The 25,403-nt window shown below is 37.1% G+C and overlaps 3 protein-coding genes across 4 annotated transcripts; 2 read left to right on the top strand and 1 right to left on the bottom strand.

The window, feature by feature from the left end:
* The first annotated feature begins 537 nt into the window (after positions 1-537).
* ap1s2 (adaptor related protein complex 1 subunit sigma 2) lies at positions 538-5,180 on the top strand. The gene is made up of 5 exons (XM_081358156.1): positions 538-1,062; positions 1,425-1,603; positions 2,655-2,763; positions 3,438-3,575; positions 3,677-5,180. Exons 2-5 carry the CDS (start codon positions 1,425-1,427, stop codon positions 3,722-3,724), a joined length of 474 nt encoding a protein of 157 aa, XP_081214282.1. The 5' UTR covers positions 538-1,062; the 3' UTR covers positions 3,725-5,180.
* zrsr2 (zinc finger (CCCH type), RNA-binding motif and serine/arginine rich 2) lies at positions 5,152-11,612 on the bottom strand. Its single transcript, XM_081358155.1, has 11 exons — positions 11,379-11,612; positions 11,200-11,279; positions 10,786-10,864; positions 10,595-10,703; positions 10,360-10,446; positions 9,820-9,858; positions 9,617-9,732; positions 9,312-9,525; positions 6,566-6,621; positions 6,366-6,475; positions 5,152-6,273 (listed from the first exon to the last, which is right to left on the bottom strand). Exons 1-11 carry the CDS (start codon positions 11,477-11,479, stop codon positions 5,408-5,410), a joined length of 1,857 nt encoding a protein of 618 aa, XP_081214281.1. The 5' UTR covers positions 11,480-11,612; the 3' UTR covers positions 5,152-5,407.
* A 525-nt stretch (positions 11,613-12,137) lies between these two features.
* rbbp7 (RB binding protein 7, chromatin remodeling factor) lies at positions 12,138-25,380 on the top strand. 2 transcript variants are annotated; one of them, XM_081357784.1, is made up of 12 exons: positions 12,138-12,326; positions 12,777-12,921; positions 13,004-13,149; positions 13,996-14,169; positions 17,375-17,490; positions 19,394-19,554; positions 20,322-20,448; positions 21,430-21,507; positions 21,600-21,676; positions 21,843-21,900; positions 24,697-24,807; positions 24,909-25,380. In XM_081357784.1, exons 1-12 carry the CDS (start codon positions 12,311-12,313, stop codon positions 24,975-24,977), a joined length of 1,278 nt encoding a protein of 425 aa, XP_081213910.1. In that variant the 5' UTR covers positions 12,138-12,310; the 3' UTR covers positions 24,978-25,380. The 2 variants fall into 2 exon arrangements, with proteins under 2 accessions (XP_081213910.1, XP_081213909.1); XM_081357783.1 differs by having other exon boundaries at positions 12,165-12,326; positions 13,993-14,169.
* The last annotated feature ends 23 nt before the right edge of the window (positions 25,381-25,403 follow it).

Raw genomic sequence — 25,403 nt, 5'->3', positions numbered from 1 at the left:
TTGAACATATTTGATTATTATTTTTAATAAATAATTATACTTTATTTTAATAAATATTTTTTTTCTTGACAAAAAAGCATGAGAAATGGGGGGAATGGGGATTTTTTTTTTTTTTCATATAGCCTGTTGGAAGTGTAGGCCGGTTGACACAGAAAGTGTTTTTGCTGCAAAAAATGCGAGACGCAGGCCTGTAGAACGAAAAAAGCGCAAGGACTTTTTTAAAGAGCTTTTAAAAGCTGAACCCAGTATCATGCGCGCGACACTGCAAAGGACGCAAGGCGCGAGAGCAACAGAAATACGTCTGTCTAGCGCGCGTTAACATTGCAAAATAGTGGGAAAGAATCGCAGTTGAATGGAAAAACGTGTTCTGTGTGAATGTCAATTTGGACAAAAAACACTAACACTTTCTCAATGTGTCATTTTTATGTTATTCAGTGTTACTCAACATCAATATCAATAGGCCAACTCAATTGTATATGCTAGGCCTATGTCCAGTGCGACATCTTATATATAGCATCTAAAATCGTATTTTCATTCAGACAATAAATGAAATTTACTTTTTACTTTTAGTCGGACTAAAGAAACACTGCAAAAAAGAATATCTTGTTTAAAAAAAAATGAATATGCCTATTATCACTTTTACTGGCAGGACGCCCACAAAAAAATAACAAAAAAAAGTCTATTAGAGTGTTTCTAAAAAAGTCACAGGGAACTAATCTTTGTTATTAAAAAAAAAAAAAATCACCAGCACGATGAATCTCAGATAGGATCTTATAATGTATCAAATTGTTTTTTTTTTTTTTTTATGACAGAGTCACGATTTTCATGATAAATTTCACTGCATTACAAAAACCTCCGTCTCAGGCAGAGCTTCACCCATCCCGCTCGAGTCTGGACCAATACAGAGTGTCATCGGTGAGTCTCGAAGCCAATGAAAGGACACGATTCAGTGATCTAGCGAAAGAAGAGATGCGTCCGTCCATGTAACGGGACTCCTCACATCTGCGTTTACTGCCATCAGAAGCCCATGCTCGCGGAATCGAGTGTAATATAAACTTTAAGGTAAAAGCTCAATTTTAGCTCTTGCATTGATGGACATTATTGGTTTATTTGGACTTGCTGGTGCAAATACTTATGGGTGAATGGTGTGGATAGTTTATAAATGTATCATTTACACGGCCGTAGCCTTCTTGCTAACGCGAACCTTCCTCTTTTGTTGCAACAAACAGAAGTAATTCACGAAACACGACAACGCTTCGGTTTGGTCGTTTTATGTACTGACTTTTGAAATAAGCGACACGACGAAGGTTTCCATGCGGAAGAGCTGGGATCTGTTTTGGCTTGGCTTGACTATAGGCACATATGGTGATGCACAAACACGATGTCTGGGTTTGAGACTCATTTTTGTTTATCTTTCTTTTCAGATGCAGTTTATGCTGCTCTTTAGCAGGCAGGGGAAGCTACGTCTTCAGAAATGGTACGTGCCGCTGTCTGACGTACAGAAGAAAAAGATCTCCCGTGAGGTTATTCAGATGGTGCTGGCACGCAAACCCAAAATGTGCAGTTTCCTGGAATGGAGGGATCTGAAAATAGTATATAAAAGGTTAGAAAACGACACCGAATGATAATGACTGCATGGACGGAACTGCAGATCCATTGTATTTGGCACTTTCCATGATATGGTAGACTTGGGTGTTCCCTGACTTTTATTATTCTATTTTTATAAATATTAAAGGCAAAACTCCCATGTCTTTTGTGTTGTGAGGCATATTTGATAAACTATTATCTGACATAAATAAACCTAGCAAGAAAAGTAGCTAGTTTTAAACACTTCAAATGTATGAATATCCCCCTTAAAATGGTGAACATGGTCCATCCCGTCTTAGAGATCCTGACCTTCTCAACTGTATTCAGCAATTAAAACAAGATGTTCAGTTCATTGTAGTAAAGAAGCATTTGTTTATTACATTTATTTAATTAGAGTCCACTTTTTCAGCGGCCTTGGTTCTTGAAATATTTCTATTAATATTTCATAGGGATTTTTTTTAAAGTTATCGTATAGAGTTAAGCCAACCAAACCAACCAGCTGTAAGTTGAATCATGCCATTACAAACTTGGATTCGAAGCAAAAAAAAAAAAATTAAAATTGGGGGAAAAGAAAATATTTGTAAATTGGGGAAAAATAAAAAAGGTACAAGACTGTCTCCTAAAAGCTTCACAATCCCATAAAGCATTGTGAATGAAAGTATATGATTGTATATTATATAATATGATTGTATTTACAGGCACATACAGTTGTCCTTATTACTTACTTGGTTCTTTATTTGTGGAAAGTGCCATTTCCTGTGGTTGAGTTTATTTTTTATATTTACATTTAATGCAAATGTAATTTGTTGCAGTCAAATCTCAACTTTCGGTGTATTTTATTGCCTAGTGCTACTTTAATTACAGTATATAAGAGAGTAACAGTCATATATCTGTGATATTATCAACAAGGTAAATAAGAAGGACTGCTTAGAACAAAAAGATCCTGTTTTTGATATTTTGTAACAATGTGTAATGTGTCCTGACAGAAAGAGGAACAGAGAAAAGCGTTTCACTTTCTTTGTACTGTTAGTAGCCTATTTATGAGGTGAGCTTATTTTGCATTTCAGATATGCCAGCCTGTACTTTTGCTGTGCTGTGGAAGACCAAGAAAACGAGTTGATAACCCTGGAGATCATCCACAGATACGTGGAACTGCTGGACAAATATTTTGGCAGTGTGAGTTAAGATTTATGTCAGCTTTTGCTTTTCAGCCTCAAAGAGCTATAAAAGAGTTTGTTGTTTTTGGCTTGTTAAAGTCACCATGACATCAAAATTGGCAATTCTTATTTTTATTTACATAATGTTGCAGTGCTTATTAAAAATTATAAATCCATAAACATCATTATTTTAATAAAATTCATATGCCCTTGAAATCTTTTAATCAAAATCTTCATGACGTATGTCTCTTCAGTTGGATATACAGTATGTGACAATAGGGAAGAAAAGACTATCGTGACTTCCGTTTCATACTTACTTTAGTTATAATACACCCAAAGAATGACAACTTGCCCCTAATGTTTCTTCAAAGCTGTATGACTAAACGACTCCAAAAAGTACAAAAGATCCCCATTAAAACATAATAAACAAGTCCATATTGCTTGCTTTCAAATTTCTGAAGCCTAATGATAGCATTGTGGAGGAAAAGAATGACAACTTGCATTGTATTGAAAAGAGCAGCTGAGCAAAATAAAAGAAAGTGAGGCTTTGAAAGGTTTTTAGTAAATAATGTCAGAATTTTCATCTAACTATTCCTTTAAACCAATGACCAGATCTGTTGCTATATTTTAACAATTTCGGATAAAACTCTTGCAACCACTCATTGTTAAACTCACTGTGTGTTTGAAAACCAGGTGTGTGAACTGGACATTATCTTCAACTTTGAGAAAGCCTATTACATACTGGATGAGTTTATCCTGGGTGGTGAAGCCCAGGAGACATCGAAGAAGAATGTTCTGAAGGCCATAGAGCAGGCTGACATGTTGCAGGAGGTGAGGAATGCACACACTTCTCATTCTAAACATGCTTGGGGAAAAATACTGGCAGTTTTTTAGTATATGAATGGATTTTCTTTGATTTGTACCTCTAACAGGAAGCCGAGACGCCACGTAGCGTTCTGGAGGAGATCGGACTGACATAAATGTTGAGGACTAACAAATCTACCAAAACACTAACACACATATTCTTTTCTTTTTTCTGTGGGCATTCTCTCTATAAAATGTCTGTATTTTAGGTTATCATACAAAATAGTGTTTAAAATAATCAGCACTTCCTGTTAAGGTATTGATGCCTGCATTTCTACTGCCAAACATCTGAGGGAATCGAGCTCATCGAAAAGTTCATCTGTGCCACTATCTTAGCAGTTATGCAAATTTCCCAGTGTTTGACTTTGAATTCAGGTTTGGATCAGTACATGTGTAGCAAAGATTAGTGTCAGCATCCCCACTTTTCCCATGACGTCTTCTCTGTATTAAAACATTACCTCTTACCTTCAGCTGCCTTAAAAACACTCTTTTCCAGCTCACACACAGTTTGCTAGTATTTTTTGCAACTCTCAGTAGATCCAGTAGAAGCCAGAGGTTCAAGACTTGCTGAAGTGTTACGGACTAAACATTCTTATTCAGACGGGGGAACAGAGATAATGTAAACTAGACATTCAGAATTTTTTGGCATAAATTCAATGATTGTATTAGCTAGGGCACAAGTAAACACCAGTATTAGTGAATTCCTGACCAAAAACACTGTAATGATTGGTTCCTGTGAACACTTAATTGGTTCAGGCATATCAGGCATTTGCCGTTCATTAGTTGTTTAATTTCTAATGCCAAAGAATTTTTTTCAACATCTTCATGCCTTTTTTCCCCATAAAATCATCTTTGTATGCTATTGTATTGGACTGTTTATCAGACTTACTCTTGAAAAAAATGTCTTTTGAAGCATAAAAACAAATGATGAATAAAGTCAGATATTGCAGCGTGTTGTCCACATCTTCGACGATCTCTTACTAATAAAGAACATAATTTGATATGTATAGTAATTTTTTCTTGTAGTTGGCAACAAAATGCACCTAAATCAGCAGTCTCATCCTTCCCTCTGGTACTTCTGTAGTAATAAAAATAAATTCATAATATGATGTCAGATTACACAATGTCATCTTTATTTTAGTGTATTTTTTCCCCAGCATTTTAATTAAAATTATGTTCATTTCATGACATTTTTAGACTTATTGAGGCCCCTCTGAATGTTTGCTGAGGGCCTCTAGTGGGCCCCAGGCCCCTTTGTTGAGAACCTCTGATCTAAATGCATCCTGATCTTATTGAGAACAATTAATTAATGCATACAATTCATTTGGTATTATTATCATATTTTTTGAGCCCGTACTTTTTAAACAAAATGGTGACATCTGCTTAAACCCCTATTTCTTGCAATCAACTCAAGCTCACATTCAGATCTGTTTCCATCCATTCAACAATCAATGAATAAAACCAATTTCCCACCCAACACCGTTTCATTCGGATGTACATCCGATGGAAGAAATGATCTGTCGCTACTTCTGTTACGTCGCAACTTTAAATAAAATGACATTAATAATCCCCAAGAACTGCTTACCTATGTAATATCTGAGCACCAAAACTGAAAATGAATTTTTTTTTTTTTTACCACCAACACTTTCAACAAGATTTCAGAAAATGCTAGATTTAATTACAAATGTACAGGGCAATGTATCATCAGCAAAAATTGTAAAAACTAGGCATTTTGTTATGCAAACTAAAATAACAACAGCTGCTTTAAGCCAACAGAAACAGTTTATGTATTTTTATTTTTACTGTGTGATGCTATCTGATTTGGTAGAGTCTGTAAGCGCGCACTGGATCTCCTCATCAGGATGACAAAACCCAGAAGTTGCGGTCTCTACTTTATCTTCTGGCGAACCTGCGCTGGATGCCACAGCTGTACATTCTTCAGCAGGAGCTTCAGATTTAGACGGCGTCTTGCTACCCTCCTCATTGTGGGAATCTTCGCCAGATCCAGCAGACGAGCTCAAGCTGCGTGATTTACTCTTCTTTCTTTTGTGTTTCTTTTTACCCTTTTTCTTCTTCTTGCTCTTTTTAGAGTGCTTGTGCTGATGTGTATCCATTCGGTCAGAGTTTTCTGGGCTTTGGCTTTCCTTCCTGTGTCCCCTCCGTTTCACAGACCCGCCGTTTTTGGATACGCGGTCCGGACTGTTTGATTTTGACCTCTTTCTTCTCGAGTCTGCTGATGAATCTTCGCTCTGCTTTAACCGGTCTCTGCTGTGGGATCGACTCCTGCTCCTCCTGGATTGCTCTCTCTGAGATCTCCTTGTTGATTGCTCTGGATTCCTTCTCTCTCTGCTTCTGCTACGACTCCACCTTTCCCTGTTTCGACTGTGCCTTTCTCTGCTGCGGCTCCGTCTTCCCCTGTAACTGTACCGCTCACGGCTGTGACTCATTCGATCCGTCCACCTGCGCTGGGATCGTTCAGGGCTATTTCCACGCTGGGACCACATTCCATCTCTGCTGCCCGAATGCCGACTAGAAAAGCCTCCACCGCGGTCAGGGGACATATGAAGATCACGGTCTGCCTCCCAGAATTCATTGCTTGGATTTCTGAAGACATGAAGAAAGTTGCAGTTCTTCCCTTTCGGACATTTCCGTCTGTCGAAAAGTCCTGAGAACATATAAGAAAAAGAATATAGGCATATTTTAAATGATAACTAAAGAAAGACAAAGTTATTACGAAGAAACTTCTCTTTTTCTTACCACATATGGCTGTTTTCCATCTAGTTACTGGGGAGAATTCACATTGCAGTTGTTTTCCAGCATACCAGCGGCCATTGAACATCATGAAAGCTTCTTTACATTGCTCCTCTCTGCAGGTATATATAACAGAGATATCAAAAATAAAATAATATTTACTACACTTCTCCTTCTACAGCAATGGCTAATAATACGGGACTTACGTGTCATACTGAACGTAAACGTTTCCTCTCAAATGAGGTTCAAAGTTGCAGCTCACCTATTAAAATATGGGGAAATAATATTGTTAATTTGACAAAACCGGAATAATTTTTTATTAATTTAATATAAATTACATTCAAATTAATTTTTTTTACAATTATTATTAAATTATAAAATTACATTTAAACAATACATTTCATTTATTTTATTTTTTAGACAACCGTTGTATTGAGTTTCCAAGAAAAAACAAGAATAGAAAGCAAAAAGCAACTATACAAACCTAGAACCCACCCCTGAAAGACTTCAAGAATATAGAAATACAAGAAATACAAACACAGAATGTAGATACAAAATAAATAAACTAAAAAAAGAAAATACAGATCAACAAAGATAAAAAAGTTGAAAATATCAAAAGCAGCATGCCATATAGTCACAGTCTTGATGTGGGATCCATGTATACGAAAGGTTGAGAGTTTCATTGACAATGTCCAACAAAGACACAGTTCACATTCGTCTGTCTATTGTGTGAGGAGGATTCCAGTGGTTAAATATCCTTTTTTATTTTGCCGCAGTGAGAGCAGCTAACAGTAAACATCTTTGTTGAACGAATAAGGTAAGATCTCCGAAATCATTCAAAAAGAATCAAACATATATCATGTCTCCTAACAGATAGGAGTGAGGTGAGAGTCAGGGACACTCCCAGAAGAAGCACAAGTATGTGCCCTGAACATAGATTACACTTAGGCCCTGTTTACACCTAGTACATTTTAAAATCTAAAACATTTTGAGCTTGTCCACTTTCGACCACTTCCAGAGGTTGTCGAAAACGCATTTGACCGGATAGCTTTTGTAGTGTAGAAGCACGTGGTCGAATGTGTTTGAACAGCCATTAATGACCGCATACTCTCCGCCTACTGACTTAATGCGTAAAAATGATGGGAAGCGCGCTAACCAGACGAGATTTAAACTCTGTCGGCTGAAGACCCAAGTTTGGTTTGAAGAATATACTAACGACAGCCGTAGCCCATCAGACATCACAGTACTTCCAATACTCGGATAACACAGCCATACTCGCCCTCCTCACCGGCACGGAATGAGTAACAGCATACCACCAATCTGTTGCCCATTTCACCCAATGTTGTACAGATAGTCATCTCCTCCTTAACATTACTAAAACAAAGGAACTTATCCTGGACACACGCCAAAAACTCTCCATCGCTCACTGCCCGATCTCCATCAATGGCAAGTCAGTAGACATTGTTGACAGTTTCAGGTACCTTGGCATTATTTTGGACAATAAATTGAGTTTTGACCATCACATCACAGACATTCATAGGCACTGCCAGTGCCAACAGAGACAATTTGTCATACGTAAGCTCATGACTTTCTCAGTCAAACCATACCTTCTTCTCCTCTTGTACCGTAGTATCACTGAACCCATCCTCCTGTATTGTGCCACCTGCTATTTCACTATGCTTTCTCTCAAAAAATAGAAACAAGCTCCTTAAAATCACTAACACTTCCTCAAAAATAATTGGTCTTCCCACACCCAACTTGCCAGCTCTCATTGACACTGCTACCATTCGTAGAGCAAACACCATTGTACAAAATCCCAGCCACCCTCTTAACTCAAGTTTCACCCTTCTTCCCTCAGGCCGCAGATACAGACAGCTACCCCATAAAAAAAATCACGGCAGGGAAAACTTTTGTAATCTTAGCTATAAGAGCACTGAATTCACAGAATGCCTAATTTATCTACTGTAAATGTTTTTTTTTTTTTTGTGTGCAATATGTCTATTTATGTGTACAAAATTCTGTGTGGTATGTGCATGTAATGCGTGTTGAATGTTGCTCCTGGTACAGTCTGTGAAAAATTTCCTCTATCGAGGACAATAAAGAATGAATATGAATATGAATGTGTCTCCCTCGTCTAATTGTGATCCGATTGTCCAAAACGCATCTTAATACCAGATGTAAACAGGGCCTTAGCGGAGGAGGACATATTCACATAGTATCACTTCAGAGGAGTTATGTTAACGCTATGTAGTAATTTCCAGTGTATCATTTGATGGTTAGGGTTCTTTGAAGACCGCTTAAACATCCCCATACCTCATCAGAATCATGCACATCCTCATTAAGATCCTAGGCCTGAACAGTTGTAATAGATAATGGTTTATAGGAATATTTAAGAAGATAAAGATAAACAACTAAAACAGAAGAGGGACATTTCTCAGAAGGAAGAATTATTTTGCGCAAAAGGTGAATAGGTAATGTGGAATCCCAAGGCACCCCATATACCCAAAGGGCCTATCTGATATGCAAAAACATAAAAAAAGAGATACCTGGTAAATAATATTGGGCTTTAATGTTCTGAAAGGATTTCAGACCACTATCATCAAAGATAGTATTTCCTTTGTTGTGCGCCCATTGCGGCCAGTGAAAGGGAACATTTCCTAACAAAAAATTATTATTGTGAAAAATCGGCCAATGCCAGTGCCAGATTGTACCTTGTTGCGATCGCCTTTCAATTATCCTCCATGTGGAGAGGAAATGAGTTACAATAGGACCAAATTGTGATTTACACTGCCAAAGCAGTGACTCCTGAAAAAGCAAGATGCTTCAGTTCATACGGATAAACAATAGATTCCTCAATTTGCTCTCCATGACACAGAAGCACCAAACCAGACCGATACAGTTGAATAATTTGTTTTATTTATGTTGATTATTTTTGGTTTTTATTTTAGTTACCTTGAACTGCACCACCCTCCCTGCGTTCTTGAACTCTGGCAGAGCGTCTTCATAGAAATCCAGAAACTGCTGTTGCGTTTCCTCCTCGCAGTACTCAAGACTGGCATCAGTGTCGTAGTCATCACGTCTGCTCTGCTCCATCCCGAACGTCACAAACATCGCCCTCACCATCAGAGTGGTGCTGGATGTTGGGTGTTCATGTTTTCGGGAGCACCTTCATTAAGCACAGTAAAAAAAAAATCATCATCTAGAACCTGATCAGAAATTGCACTTTGACTGTCAGTCAAAACCTTGCAAACACTTACCGGTCTCCAAACCTACAAGCACCCGTTTTAAGGAAGAAGGGGCAGTTTGCCCTGTCCTTTTCAGTCCCATAATCCTTTGGGGCATCAGGGTTTTTCCAAGGAACACCATTTTCCAGCTAAATGCAACAAAATAATGAGACGTGATTATTGCAAACAGAACTGCATTTTCCAACATGCATTTGACATGGAAAGCAAGATGTTACCTGACTCTCTGCTTCATCCAGCATTTTCTGTACCGCTTCCTATAAATGGTGCAAACATACACAGTATGGCGGGTGAAATTGTGTGGTGTGCAAGCACATGTCTGTTAGAATTGGTTAAGACAATCTGGCAGATAATTTGTACAATATGGACTGATATTATCAGTATTTTTGTAATTCAAATTTGACTGTTCACAGCACATGTTCTTTATTGTGGCATAAGTAAGCAACATTATCACTATACACCCAGCTGACACGAAAAGATACATGTTCTTCATTGGAAGTGGACACTTGCTGCATTTTAAATCGATTTTGTGTATCTTAGTTAAGGAAATGAAGGCAATATTTTGCTAAACAAACAAAATCACAAAATGTACACATGAAACAGAGACTTCTGGAATGTGGTGTGTATGTAAAACCATGACTGGCAAACAGCTTGAAACTTTAAAGGCTGATTTGTTGCAGGTAGCATGAAATGTTTTGATATCTGATAGAGGATATATGTAGACATCAGCCTCTTTATCCTCCCAGTGCAGGGATCACCTCTCTCTGTTTCTTCTCCTGTTCCTTCTTCTCCTGCTCCTCTTTCTCTTTCTTTTGCTGCTCCTCCCATTCTTCTCTTATTTTCCGCTTTGGTTACAGAAAAACAAGATATTGGAGCATTATATGTATTTTAATTGAGATTTGTCCAGGCCATTGCAGAATGTCAAGGATTTAATGTCAGCAATTGGACTTTTCTTGCAATTATATATATAGATGTGGTCCAGAAAATGCTCACCTCTTCTTCCTCCTTTCTCTTTCGCGCTGCCTCTTCTTTCTCCCTCTTCAGCCTAAATTCTTCTTGTGCACACTTTTCTCTCTCCATCCAATCCTGGTGTAATCGCTCACTGGTATTGTAAAACAGTGTGACATATTTTGTATTTTGTCCAATTAATATTAGCTTATCACACTGAACTTAAGATGACAAACCTCTCCTCGTCAGCCTTCTGTTCTTCCTCATCTTCAGACTTGTACTCTTGGTTCTCTTTATTTTGTGAATGACCTACAGCTGAAAAAGATGCATTTGTTACTGACAGCTGACAACAAATGCTACTAAGGAGTAAATCAGGCTTATGTTTGCATAGACAGGTGTTACCTAAAACTAAGGTTAACTTTAGAAGTGTGAGAAAGGAATAAATTACGTGCTGCTATATATATATATATATATATATATATATATATATATATATATATATATATATATATATACACACACATACATACATACATACATATATACACACACACATACATATACATACACATATATATATATTTGACGAATATATAGTATATATATATATATATACACACACACCTCAAACAAACATTAAAATAAATTACCTTCTTCTCTTAATTTAGCAAGAGCTTGACGTTTCCTTTTCCTTCTCTCTCGTTTAAGAACAGCTCGTCGTTGTTTTTGACTAAAAATGAGTTTATACATAGTTATAAATAAATAGCAATAAAAAAAAAATTCTGAAAATAATTTAAACATAGCAGAATAAAAAAAGCCCATACAACACCTGAGCACAAGAGCAGCAGTTTCACACTCATCTAATCGACTCTCAGAGTCCTGCGTCTCTGACGGGTCTGTCTGCAACGAGTAACAATCATTATCCGTCATTTTAAACCACTATTTACACATTACGTTGGTAGACAACAGCAGCAAAGGCTCTCTATGTAGGCAACACATTTTACACCGATCAGAGACCGCGCGCGCAAAGATGACATCACATTTTTTGTCGTACTCTAAACGCGTGTAAACGCGCATGCTCAGCTTAGCATTGGGCGGTCAATTCATTTCAGCGAATCGGTTCATATGAATGGCTCGTTTCAATTAACCTGTTCGATTGAATTTTGAATCTATTGAATGAACTGAATTGAATTGAATCAATTGTTCACTGTTTTTTGGCAAACAGGTTTCATCATTTCCTTTATTGTTCCCAGTATTAATAATAATAATAATTAATATGAATTTCAAATTCAGAATTTCCTACTCAAAGCCATTTGCTTTTGGACATTCAAGCATTTTTTGAGAACCAAGCAAATTGTACAAAACAGGACAGGTACATTTTAATGTCAATTTGAAATCGTTAAAACATAGGTATATTCCATTCCATTTGACTTCATGAATATAATAATCAGCAATTATAATAATTGAATTAAATGCAAATTTTTATATCACTAGTTAAACGCCACCAAGGCCATCTGTAAGTGATTTAGTAGCTCTTTGTGAATCGGTTTGACCAAATCATAAATAAGAGTCGGTTCAGAAGAACGACTCGCTAGTGAATCGGACAGCACTAGCTAGATTTTGCGCTTTTGGGATGTGCGAGCTGGTGTTGTAAGTGACGGAGTCGTGAGCGCAAAACCCTAAAAACCTGTTTTTTTTCTGCTTTTTGGCTTTAAACCCCACAATTCATTCAGTGGCTAACCCGCAGAAAAGCACGCCAAAATGGCAGACAAAGAAGGTAAACTTTTTTCGTTGTGATTAACGTGCATATTTTTTTTTCCTTTGGCAGAGTTTGCTAGCTTTAGCCTAAAGTGCTAATGGATGTGACCCACATTCTAACATAAGAATGAATGAGTGTCACAACCTGAGCACGTTTTTACCAAGTACTCACGGTTGACTTTGGTTAAAGCCTCTGGCGTTAATAAATGATTCTACTAACTTGAATAATACAGATAATGGTTTCTCAAATCAGATCGAAATGCCGTTGTTCTCCAAGTTCCCTCCATCATTCATAAGCTGCAGTTTAACTATAAGTTGAGGAACTTTACCATGTTAAACTTCAGTTTCCGCTAATTTATTAGAATACAGCAACCTTTTGCTGCCCACTGCACTCCCACAATGCATTTATTGAGAAATGTTCATTTGAATGCATTTGGCCTGAATCTATCCTTCTATTCTCTCTTCTCAGTGTATGATGATGCTGTGGAGGAGAGAGTAATAAATGAGGAATACAAGATCTGGAAGAAAAACACACCATTCCTGTACGATCTCGTCATGACACATGCACTCGAGTGGCCGAGTTTAACGGTGCAGTGGCTTCCTGATGTGAACAGGTAATCTGATGACTAGCCTGTCCACCTTCTGAAACATAACAGATGACTAGCATTCTACAAATCATTGTCCATCATTGTGCAGGCCTGAGGGAAAGGACTATGCGGTTCATCGGCTGGTTTTGGGCACACACACTTCGGATGAGCAGAACCACTTAGTCATCGCCAGTGTCCAGATCCCTAATGACGATGCTCAGTTTGACGCGTCCCACTACGACAGCGAGAAAGGAGGTTAGAGCTGATCTGACTATGAATGAATGCTAATTTTGTATTTTTTGTGTTGAAGTCATTATACTAAAATCAATTTTGCGTATGTGTTTCTTCAGCAGGTATGGTCAGGACGTTGGGGGGAAATCCAGATTCAGTTGATCAATAAGACTGAATCTTTCCACAAATATGATGCGGCCACATGCATTTTTGACAACTTCAGAATGTGATGGATCTTTTTTATACATGTATTTAGTGTTTATATGGATGTTAAAGGGATAGTTAAGTTTATTTTTACTCACTTACATTTACTCACCCTCATGTTGTTCCAAACCCATAAGACTTTTCATTTTTGAAAACACAAATTATGATATTTTTAATATTTAAGACTCCCTCTATTGAAAGTAAAATGTAACCAAAATGTCAAGCTTCAAAAAGTATATGAAGCCACTGTAAAAGTAACCCATATGAAAAGCAGACACGGTTGCATTCCCGTTGATCACTGTTTATATGTGAAGACTAAATTAAATCTGTTCATCATATAAACCAATCGTGCCTCTTCAGAAAACTTAGATTAAACCGCTTGAATCATACAGATTTCAGGTTTAATTAGAAATATCTTTTGTGTTTCAAAGATGAATGAAAGTCTTATGGGTTTATGACATGAGTATGTGTAAATGATGAGACAATTTTCAGGTTTGAGTGAACTAAACCTTTAATACCAAGTGTAAACTGGGCCAATGAATTTGAAAGTTAATTTTTTATTTAGTTGAATGCTTGAAACTGATACTTTTCACAAATAAAGCTGATCAAACTAGGACAGAGATCAGATGTTGGACAATAATGATTGTATATAATTTTTCCCCCCAGAGTTTGGAGGGTTTGGGTCAGTGAGCGGAAAGATTGAGATTGAGATTAAGATCAACCATGAAGGAGAAGTGAACAGAGCCAGATACATGCCACAAAACCCCTGCATCATCGCCACCAAGACCCCCACCTCTGACGTGCTGGTGTTTGACTACACCAAACACCCATCTAAACCAGGTCAGTGGCTTTCAGTTGATACAAAGAAGCCCTGATATATTTTAAAGGTACACTCTGCAACTTTTGGCCCTTTAGTGGTTAAAAAAACCGGCATGCATTTTGCGGAAGAACATTGTTTTAGTTGTGCTTAAGCTTTGTGTGACTGTGCGGATGAATATGCACTTCTAGACTTAAAGGAACACTCCGACTTTTTGGGACTTTAGCTTATTCACAGTATCCCCCAGAGTTAGATAAGTCCATACATACCTTTTTCATTTCTGTGCGTTCTGTAAGTGTTATTTGACGCACCTACCGCTAGCCTAGCTTAGCACAAAGACTGGATGTAAATGGATAAAGTAGCATACTAATCGCAATAAGTGACAAAATAATACAAACATTTTCCTATTTACATGTTGTGATCTGTATAGTCACAGCGTGTACAAATAACAAGGCTATATGAGACAGAGACCATTTTTAATCGTATAAATACTGGGAACTATATTCTCACTAGGCGTAGGAGCACAGCTACTTGGGCGGAGTGATTAGCGCAGCACACGAGACGCCCTGTTGATGGTTCCGTAAACAAAACAAACGTGACTAACTAGCTAGTAGCGAACGTGACTCGTGATCATGGCTGACTTTGAGGAATTGTCAGAGGAATTTTACTGGGTATCAAACCAAGATCCAGAACCATATAGTTTTGAGCCAGAATACAGAGACGAGGAGTTACAAACTTTGGAAGCTGTAAGCCAAGATACAGCGAACACCCATGATTGTAAACTATAAATTTACTATCTAGTAATTGCTGACTCTATTACTCCAACTCTGAGCGAACTCTCTGCTCCTCACCACAGGGCGTCTCGTGTGCTGCGCTAATCACTCCGCCCAAGTAGCTGTGCTCCTACGCCTAGTGAGAATATAGTTCCCAGTATTTATACGATTAAAAATGGTCTCTGTCTCATATAGCCTTGTTATTTGTACACGCTGTGACTATACAGATCACAACATGTAAATAGGAAAATGTTTGCATTATTTTGTCACTTATTGGGATTAGTATGCTACCTTATCCATTTACATCCAGTCTTTGTGCTAAGCTAGGCTAGCGGTGGGTGCGTCAAATAACACTTACAGAACGCACAGAAATGAAAAAGGTATGTATGGACTTATCTAACTCTGGGGGATACTGTGAATAAGCTAAAGTCCCAAAAAGTCGGAGTGTTCCTTTAAGAGAAATAGCCAGTTTAGATGGAAAGGATCTCAAGCTGACTAGCTAAAGACGTTACTGTAGCTTTACCCATTAATAATTATAACCCAGACTTGAAAATACATTCAGCACAGCGCTACAACAACCCATAATGAATTGACCCTTCACAGTAGATAATGCTTTACAATGAACTCTGTTAGACAGCTACACACTCTTACAACATTTCAAATCCCTCAGTTCTCACTATCTCTGAAAAGCCAAGGCAATGCTGATTCTTGTTTTATTACGAGTTCTCTTTTTGCCAGTAGACTCTCCTCTGTTCTGCATTTCTTTTTTAAACGGGTGATTCCCCGGAGGTTCGAGATTTAGCTGCTCCATGTAAAAATTTCTCTCCCGTTGTGACAACTAACCTATGCCACTCTCACACCATATACACGCCAAAGTAGCCAGAGCAACTTTTCTCTATTTACGGATATGACGAGACATGCATGGGTGAGTGACATATGTACGCTATTTCCCATGAAAACCATCCCACCAGGTTTAAAATATGAACACTTATAATAATAGGCTTATTATAGTTAATCAGGGTAAGAAAAAAACAAGTTTTGGAAGAAGTCAAGAAGAACTGATGGTGTATTGACTCATTATTTAAATTTTGTTCATTTGGAACAAAAAAGTGACAGTGTATCTTTAAATTAGGGATGCAACTAATAATGATTTTTAATTATCGATTAATTGGTTGGTTGCATCTTCGACAAATTTTATTTTCTGTATTTTATTTAAATGTAAGTTATTCTTCCCAATGCTGTCCTTTAAAACATGCAAATTGAAGGTAATGAAACTATGTGGACTATGATATACATTATTTGCAAAAAAGGGTTTAAAACTTAAAATTAAGTGGTAAAACTTGCGCACAGTATAAAAAAAAACGAAACCACAATTATTAAACCTCATTACATTAGTCCATTTACAGTTACTGCTCTCATGAAAATACAAGTACTTGTTTATTTAAAATGCTACATGTAAAACAAGTCCAACAAACTGCATGTTTAATCCAGCAAAATTTATTTACAAAATGTATCAGAATTATTGCTCGTCTGTTCTATTGTGCAGTCTGTTTGGTGCGTATGTGTTTGGTACGTTAATGGAGACTTGCTTGATGTCAGGATGAGTCTTTTGCAAAATGAAAATTCTTGCGTGATACATTAACAGATAAAGATATAACAGTCAAATGTAAAGTTTTGTGCTGGTGACAGTATGTCTCAAATGTGTTTGAACAAAGGGCTGCACAATATTGGAAAAAAACTGACATTGCAATATTTTGCTTTTCTGCGATATGCATTGCAATATGAAAACAATTTCACCAGATGATTTGAATAGCTCTATCTGTAAAGAATTAATAATTCTAGAATAAATGGGGTGATTTTGTAGGAGAGTGCATCTGCATAGATAATAATAAACAAATTACAAGCATAGATAAATGCAATAGAACAAAGATACTAATTAAATGAGTAGTGCTTTGTTTTTCAGGTAAATCTAACTGTATTCGGGTACATACATTGAATAATCTAATGTAAAATAACACTGCAAAATCTTCACTGTATAAATTGATTATTAATATAATTAATACAATTTATCTTTGTTAATACTACCAAATTTTCTCTTTCTCTTTTGTTGTCTGATTTACATTGGTGACACAAACTGCTGCGGGTATATTGGGCTGCTGTCACTTACAGGACAAACACAGGACAAATCTTGTTAAATACTGAGTTTGTTTGAAGCTTAATAGAAAGCTTCTAAGCTCATGTTTAGGACAACTTTGGTCCTGCATCAGCTAACTCTCTTTTTCAGGTGCGTTTTTGTTAAGAGAAATGTTATTCACTGCTGTAAAGTGACGTGACTGTCGGACAGCAACGCGATTATTCAGTGATCCGATTAGTCTATTATTATCGATTAGTTGTTGCAGCCCTATATTAAATCATGTGTGAAGTCGCTTGCTTTGATTAAGTTGTCCATTTGCAGACCCCAGTGGAGAGTGTAGTCCAGATCTGAGACTGCGGGGACATCAGAAGGAGGGATACGGTTTGTCCTGGAACCCCAACCTGAGTGGAAACTTACTTAGTGCATCAGACGACCATGTGAGTGATCTCAAATTCAAACTGACATATTTCGATACCACTTTTTCCATGTCCAATACCAATAACGGTACTGCAAGCTTGGTATTGGATTGGTAGAGGTATCGGCAGATACTCAAGGTGCGTTCCATTCGACAGGGTCCATACGCAGTGTTCACTGCTCCCCTACTCCCTGAGCACGGTATATCAGTTGAAGTGGACTTCACTGACAATAATCGCTCATTTGAAACGCCCTGCAAACGTCATCAAAGAAAGTCAACGACGGGGTCGCGCAGATTATGATATAACAAAAATATATATAGGACTACATTCATATTTTAATTTTTATTATTTTATTATATATTTACAATTATATTGCACTATTTTACAACTACCTAAAATAAAATCACTTTACTTCACAAACTAGCTAAGCTGGCTGCATTCACTGAGGTAAATTATAATCATCAAAAATAGTATATGTAATATTCACAACAATAACCGTTAAAAATACTGTCATTTGTATAACAATGGCGAAATGTATGAATACTTACACACATACGTAAACTCCTCCATCGTTAGTTATGACCGTTCTGACTGGTGATGACGTGGTGTGCGAAATGACAGTTGGGTGATCATCGCTCTCCACTCCTGTGAAGTGATGTATCGATGTTCCCTTATTCCCTATGCCGTGCGCAGTGCCCTTCGAACTGAACATGTTCGCTCCCTTTGGATTGGAATCTCACTTAAGATGGCGGAATACCCTGTGAAGTCCACTTCACAGTGCACTTATGGTCAAATGGAACGCACCTACAGTGTTTTTTTCTTGATCAGTTTATAAAATCTATACCTGTTAAAATCTTAAAGGGGACTTATTATGCCCCTTTTTACAAGATGTAATATAAGTCTCTTGTGTCCCCAGATTGTGTCTGTGAAGTTTCAGCTCAAAATACCCAACAGATCATTTATTATATATACATGCTGTTTTCATGCCTGTGTCTTTAAATGCAAATGAGCTGCTGCTTTCCAGAAGAGGGCGGAGCCACTACAGCTTGTGCCTCTGATACTCTGCCAAACACTAAAACATCTGTTTGGTTTTGATTATCATCTGAATTTTGCTTAATGGGTCACCTTTAATCTTCACAATGTACGGTGCAGATTTTTAATAGGACAACAAACATGATAGATATGATAAAAGAAATAAATAGGCTAACTATTATCTTTTATTGCGCACAACTATCATGAAAAGCTTTAATGCAGAGCAGCACAAAAGTGTGTTGATGCGCATCCCACAACATCACTTTCACTGGCGAGATTTCCTCCACCATTAAAAGTCTGTTTAACTCAAACAAAAAAGATATTGTGTGTGCGCAACACCTGGTCTATTGCATCCACCCAACAGTTTACTGAGCCTTTTCATAGAGTTTTAAATACCAGTTACTTTATGCGTGTGAATGACACGTTTCATTCAGTCTGCTACTCCAGTGCCTTAATCTAACACGCCTGGCAGCGAGTGAAAATACAGTCCTTTTAAACAAAAGCATAGACCTTTACGTACAGATGATGCATAATAATGGGAGCACTAAAACAACTAAATGTTGAATGCAGAATGACGTGACAGTGAAGAGTTTCTGTTACTTAAATTTAACATTGAAATATTTCTGTTCCTCAACTAAAGCTTTCAAATGGTTTCAGAAGCTTCAAAATATAATGCAGGAAAAGCTTATGGTGCTTTTATAGTAGTTTTTTGTCTTTTATAGAGCTTGAGAGTAACAACCATAACGCACAGTATCGGACTTTCCGTTCCATGACTGACCGATACCCAATCCGACAAAAAAGGCCCATATCAGACCGATTTTAAGTGTTGGATTAACTCATCCCTTCTTAAAACTTGTATGATGTAGGATCATCTGTTGTTCTTCAACTTTAGACAATCTGTCTGTGGGATATCAGTGCTGTTCCAAAGGAGGGGAAGATAGTAGATGCCAAGACCATCTTCACAGGGCACACAGCTGTGGTGGAGGATGTGTCCTGGCACCTTCTACATGAATCGCTGTTTGGCTCTGTGGCTGATGACCAGAAACTCATGATGTGAGTAAGCAAAGCGTACTGTTCTCCCTCTGCTGTGCAGGAATCAGTGAAACTGTAGGACTTTTTTTTTTTTAAGAAAAAGATAAACATTTAAATGGTTAGTTCACCCAAAAATAAAAATTCTGTCAGTAATTACTCACCCTCATGTTGTTCCAACCCCGTAAGACTTTCGTTCATCTTCGGAACACAAATTAAGATATTTTTGATTAAATCTGAGAGCTCCATACTTCTATGTTATTGAAACTTGCCGGCCCAGAAAGTTAGTAAGGACAATTTTTAAAATAGTCCAAGTGATTACAGTAGCTCAACCATAAGTTTATCAAGCGACGAAAATACTTTTTGTGTGCAAAAAAAAACTAAAAATAACGACTTTTCAACTATTCATTTTCTTCTGTGTGGGCATCTGACACGAGTTCACGTAGTGTAACAGCACACCGCAACGTCAGAACGTAGGCTCACTATTGGCCAGCATCACACGTCGCTTGATAAACTTACGGTTGAACCACTGTATTCACTTGGACTATTTAAAACATTGTCTTTCTTTACTAACTTTCTGGGCCGGCAAGTTTCAATAACATAGAAGCCAATGGAGAAGTGATAGAGCTCTCAGATTTAATCAAAAATATCTTAATTTGTGTTCCGAAGATGAACGAAAGTCTTACGGGGTTGGAACAACATGAGGGCGAGTCATTACTGACAGAATTTTTATTTTTGGGTGAACTAACCCTTTAAGTTGTATTACACGATGAAATGTCTGTCTTCTACAGCTGGGACACACGATCCAATAACACATCAAAGCCCAGTCACTCTGTGGACGCCCACACGGCCGAAGTCAACTGCCTGTCCTTCAACCCATACAGCGAGTTTATTCTGGCCAGTGGCTCAGCAGACAAGGTCTGTACATGTTACGATCTACATAATCACACATGCACACTCATCTGTAGGAAGAATTTGCTTTAGAGATCCTTCCTCATGCGGAGGGACACAATCCCCTTAAAGAGTTAGTTCACCCAAAAATAGAAATTCTGTCATTAATTTCTCGCCCTCATGTCGTTCCAAACCCATAAGACTTTCGTTCATCTTCAAAGCACAAATTAAGATATTTTTAATGAAATCTTACCGAGATTTCTATCCCTCTATTGACAGTCTACAGAACTACCACTTTGACCCTTTAAAAAGTTAATAAAGAGATTGTAAAACGAATCCATATGAATTGAATGGTTTAGTCCAAATGTTCTGAAGAGATTTGATCGCTTTATATGATGAACAGACTGAATTTAGGCTTTTATTCACATATTAACATTCATCAACAACTCACACATCAGTTGTGGTAAACGGAAGCTCAAGCATGTTCGTTTGACATGCGAGAAACAATGAGGTTCATTCTCGCATGTCAAGTTCGGTTGAGCTTCTGTTTGTGTTTGCTGATCAATGTTTATATATGAATTAAAGCCTAAATTAAATCTGTTTATCATATAAAGCGATCGAGTCTCTTAAAAAAATTGGACTAAACCGCTCAATTCATATGGATTGGTTTACAATCTTTTTTATAAACTTTTTGAAACATCAAAGTGGTAGTTGTGCAGACAAATCTTTCAGATTTCATCAAATTAATCTTCATTTGTGCTTTGAAGATGAACGAAAGTCTTACGGGTTTGGAACAACATGACGGTGAATAATTAATAACAGAATTTAAATTTTTGGGTGAACTATCCGTTTAAGCCCAAAGGACACATCAGTTTTAATGTATGCATACAGCCTAATGCATAAACTTTTAAAGTATACTCTATTTAATAATGTGCATGATTCAGAAAAATATCAAAATGGTTTAAAAAAAAATGTTTTTACATGCTCACTGTTTGTTTATGGCTGTAGACTGTTGCATTGTGGGATCTGCGCAACCTGAAGTTGAAGCTTCACTCTTTTGAGTCACATAAGGATGAAATCTTCCAGGTAACTCAAGATTCTGTTACAATATAACAACATGCAATCCGTAAGCAATAGTGTAGTAATAATAATAATAATAATGCTGATGCTCTTGACAGGTCCAGTGGTCTCCTCATAACGAGACCATCCTGGCCTCCAGTGGCACAGACAGACGCCTCAATGTTTGGGACCTGAGGTATGGCATTACTACTCTTTTATAATTGATCCTGAAAATATACTTTTTTTTCTTACTTGATGCTCATTCCTGGTTTATTTTGAACCGTTCATTTGTGCTAACTGTATTTGGATCCACAAATGCTTTTATCATATATTGATTGCATCGTTACATTTATGTCCTTTAGTAAAATTGGAGAAGAGCAGTCTGCGGAGGATGCCGAGGACGGGCCACCTGAGCTGCTGGTGAGTCGAGATAGATTTGCTGAAAATATTTATTGTGACAGATAGAGCTATAATGATATGATTATTGATAACTATTTCAATACCACCGCAAAAAACACACTATTGATCACACTCTATTTTAGTATAAAGTTGAATACAAGTGTAAATAACATATTTAATTAATATATATTAATTGATAATTAATATAGGATTATATATTTTAAAATGTTGGGGGTTTGTAAGATTGTAATGTTTTTGAAAGACTTTCTTATGCTCATCAAAGCTGCATTTATTTGATCAAAAATACAGTTTTTGACAGTAATACTGTGGAATATTACAATTTAAAATAACAGATTTCTATTTAATATAAAATGCAATTCATTCCTGAATAGCAAAGCTGAAATTATCATCATCATTACTCCAGTCTGCAGAGTTACATGATCCTTCAAAAATCGTTTTTATCAATATTGAAAAAAGTTGTGCTACTTAATATTTTTGTGGAAACTGATGCATTTTTTCAGGATTCTGATTGAATAGAAATTCTAAATGAAGAGAATCATTCTGATGAACAGAAAGTTCAAAAGAAAGCATTTATTTAAAATAGAAATCTTTGTAAGAAATGTATTTACTGTCAATTTTGATCAATTTAATACATCCTTTCTGAATAAAAGTATTAATATCTTGAGTAGTGTTGTCAGAAATGGTCAATTTAACTCAAGGTAAATAGGGTCCAATATTAAATTTCTGCCGTATCAATACATCGATACCATCTGCGCTTTATTGATACTTTGCAGTCACGTGACTGCCACGGATACCTGGCGGGCAACAAACGGGTATTTTCAACGTTGAGTCCTGTAGTTCCAGGTCTTTCTGGTAGCTATCAAGTCTGTTAGCGAGCTAGCTGCATAACTATGGACTAGGATTAACTCCAAGGTAGCTAAATTGTGTAAAGCAGACAAGTTTTTTAAGATAATCGAGCAGTAATAATTCCTCCGTAAATAATCTAGCTCTACTGTTGTGTCATCTCTGGTTCTCATTGAAAATCATAGATATCGCAAACCTCAAAACAACCTATCCCACACTTCTGTTATTGTTAGCAAAAGACGACAGCTGTTACTGTGCGTTCACACCGCCACCGGCGAGCCGAGAGCGTCAAAGTGCCCGGAAATCATTCATTTTCAATGAATTTTGGCGCTCTCGCCGGCGGCGGTGTGAACGTACAGTTAGTCTAGCTTAGACTCATAACACAAACAGCTGACTCGCCGAACAAGCTGGTGAATACTGGTGGTGTTGATTGACAAAACTACAGTAACTTAAAGACACGATTAATTACTTGATCATGATTGTATTCAAACAAATGTTGAAATAACCTTTGATGGTAATATGCACAGACGTGTATACTGTGAAGGCTGCTTATCTCATCTGCGGTTAGTGCATCCAATTGCACAACAACTATCTGGCATGTCGTTTACACCTCAAAACACCAACTTTTGTATAGTAAAACTGGCGACCCATGATTAGTTTACTGGGTTTCGTTGCTGGAGAACGACGTTCTTGCCCGCCAGCCAGTACTTGTGACGTCACGTGCAAAGTATCAATTGCTCTCTGTTCTCTCCGACAGCGAGTTGACACACACACACACACACACACACACACACACACACACACACACACACACACACACACACACACACACACACACACACCGCCTCTTACTCACTCATCTCAGTGCGCTCTGATAGTGTTGGTGTTATAGGGCATGAATTTCAATGTGGGATTGTGGGTATAGCATATAATTTTACTACTACTCAAAGATGTCACAGTCAAAGCGCACACACATAAAGCTGCCTCTTAAACAGCTTGAGACAATTGTCAAAATGCTCGTCTTGGAGAGTATTTACATAAACACAGTCGGTTGTGTCTTGATTGGAGGTAAACAGAAGAAAACGCATGTGTATCAGTGTATTGGATCCATGCATTCAGTCTTAATGTGACAGCAGCCTAATATTCCTGTTAATCAATGAACAAAAGAAAAGAGAAAATCACTCGCTGAATAACTTTTAACTTTAATTGTAAGGATTAATCTGTATTTATTTTTTACAATGAAGACTATCCAGTGTTATTTTACATTTGATTACTTTCATCAATTTCTGTAGTATTTCTTACCTGAATACTACTATTAGACTTACAGTACCTGAAAAACTTAAAGCACTATTTCTTCCATTTGTATATTTATTCTGTTGTATTTATTTGTGCTATTGTTTGTGATTGTTTATTTTTTCTAATTTTATTTTTGACTGTTTGTATTTTTATGTAAATTAAATTTAAAGTTTGAAACCAAGCTTCCTTGTACACTGTGTAAGCCATTGCGCAACAACATTACCCCATTGTAAAACACAAATACATTGAGTGAGCAAGCTTTTAAGTGAGATAATTGTAATGGTAATAGATTAAGTATAAAATATAGAATCATGTCTCTTTAGAAGCCTTGGATTAAACCGCTTGATTCATGTGGATTACTGTTATGATGTGTATAATTTTTGAAGCTTGAAAAAATTGATAGAATTTCAATGCATGTACAAAAATTGTGAGATAATATTGAAAATATCTATATGGCAGTATACATGTAAATAATTTCCCCCCATGGTATGGAATATTGATATATTTCAAGGTATCGTTTCAAAGTTAGAAATTCCATTGTAATGAACAACGTACACGGTACTACTGATCCTGTACAAACTTTTTTTATTTTTTTCTGCTTGGTATCAAAGAGCCAGTTTTGACAGTCTAATAATCCACTTTTGTTTGTTTTGGCAGTTCATTCATGGTGGGCATACAGCTAAGATCTCAGATTTCTCCTGGAACCCAAATGAACCCTGGGTAATCTGTTCTGTGTCAGAGGACAACATTATGCAAGTGTGGCAGATGGTAAGTACAGCAAAACTAGATTCTTAAGATTTCCATTTATTTTGAGGATTTTTTTTTTATATTAGGACTTTGCACTGATATCATAAACTTCTCTCGTTTAGGCTGAGAACATCTACAATGACGAAGAGCCAGACACCCCCGCGTCAGAGCTGGAGGGACAGGCGTCATAACTGATCTCATTAAAAATCTGCAACCCTTTCATGGCTTCTTACTCCAGCTTTTGCTTTTCAGCATTATTCAGTAAAATCCATCCTCTTACTTTCTACTCCATACATAGCAGATACTTTATCCATCACAGGGTCCTTCTGTAGACTAAAAGGTTCAGCCCACACCCAGTAGAGAAGTTTGTCCTCAGATGGTTTGGAGAAAGACTGCACCACTTGTTCAATCACTTCTGAGAAGTTACGGCCTGGTGTGGCTCATCACAATTCAAATTTGTTTTTGTGCATAAACCTTGGTGTCAATTTGCAATAAATCTTTTGTAATAACTTTTAGAATGATTTTGTATTTCTAAATTGTTGATAATTTTCTGTACTTAATTCACTTATGAAAATAAACTAGAGATCAACTGTTGGATTTATTATTTTTTGGACATC

This window comes from Scardinius erythrophthalmus, assembly GCF_964197995.2.
Source record: "Scardinius erythrophthalmus genome assembly, chromosome: 25".
NCBI lineage: Eukaryota > Metazoa > Chordata > Actinopteri > Cypriniformes > Leuciscidae > Scardinius > Scardinius erythrophthalmus.
The sequence above is the reverse complement of the archived record's forward strand: the minus strand, read 5'-3'. Positions and strand labels throughout refer to the sequence as shown.

What these genes read in the sequence shown, in the direction of transcription:
- zrsr2 (XM_081358155.1), bottom strand. Translation starts at nt 11,479, where the DNA reads ATGACGGATAATGATTGTTACTCGTTGCAGACAGACCCGTCAGAGACG. An exon ending in ACTGCTGCTCTTGTGCTCAG is followed by an intron (nt 11,280 to 11,378) that starts GTGTTGTATGGG and finishes ACTCATTTTTAG; the next exon opens with TCAAAAACAACGACGAGCTG. An exon ending in AGAGAAAGGAGGAAGAAGAG is followed by an intron (nt 10,447 to 10,594) that starts GTGAGCATTTTC and finishes CTGTAACCAAAG; the next exon opens with CGGAAAATAAGAGAAGAATG.
- ap1s2 (XM_081358156.1), top strand. Translation starts at nt 1,425, where the DNA reads ATGCAGTTTATGCTGCTCTTTAGCAGGCAGGGGAAGCTACGTCTTCAG. An exon ending in CTGAAAATAGTATATAAAAG is followed by an intron (nt 1,604 to 2,654) that starts GTTAGAAAACGA and finishes TTTGCATTTCAG; the next exon opens with ATATGCCAGCCTGTACTTTT. An exon ending in AGGCTGACATGTTGCAGGAG is followed by an intron (nt 3,576 to 3,676) that starts GTGAGGAATGCA and finishes TACCTCTAACAG; the next exon opens with GAAGCCGAGACGCCACGTAG.
- rbbp7 (XM_081357783.1), top strand. An exon ending in GATGACCAGAAACTCATGAT is followed by an intron (nt 19,555 to 20,321) that starts GTGAGTAAGCAA and finishes TGTCTTCTACAG; the next exon opens with CTGGGACACACGATCCAATA. An exon ending in CTCAATGTTTGGGACCTGAG is followed by an intron (nt 21,677 to 21,842) that starts GTATGGCATTAC and finishes TATGTCCTTTAG; the next exon opens with TAAAATTGGAGAAGAGCAGT.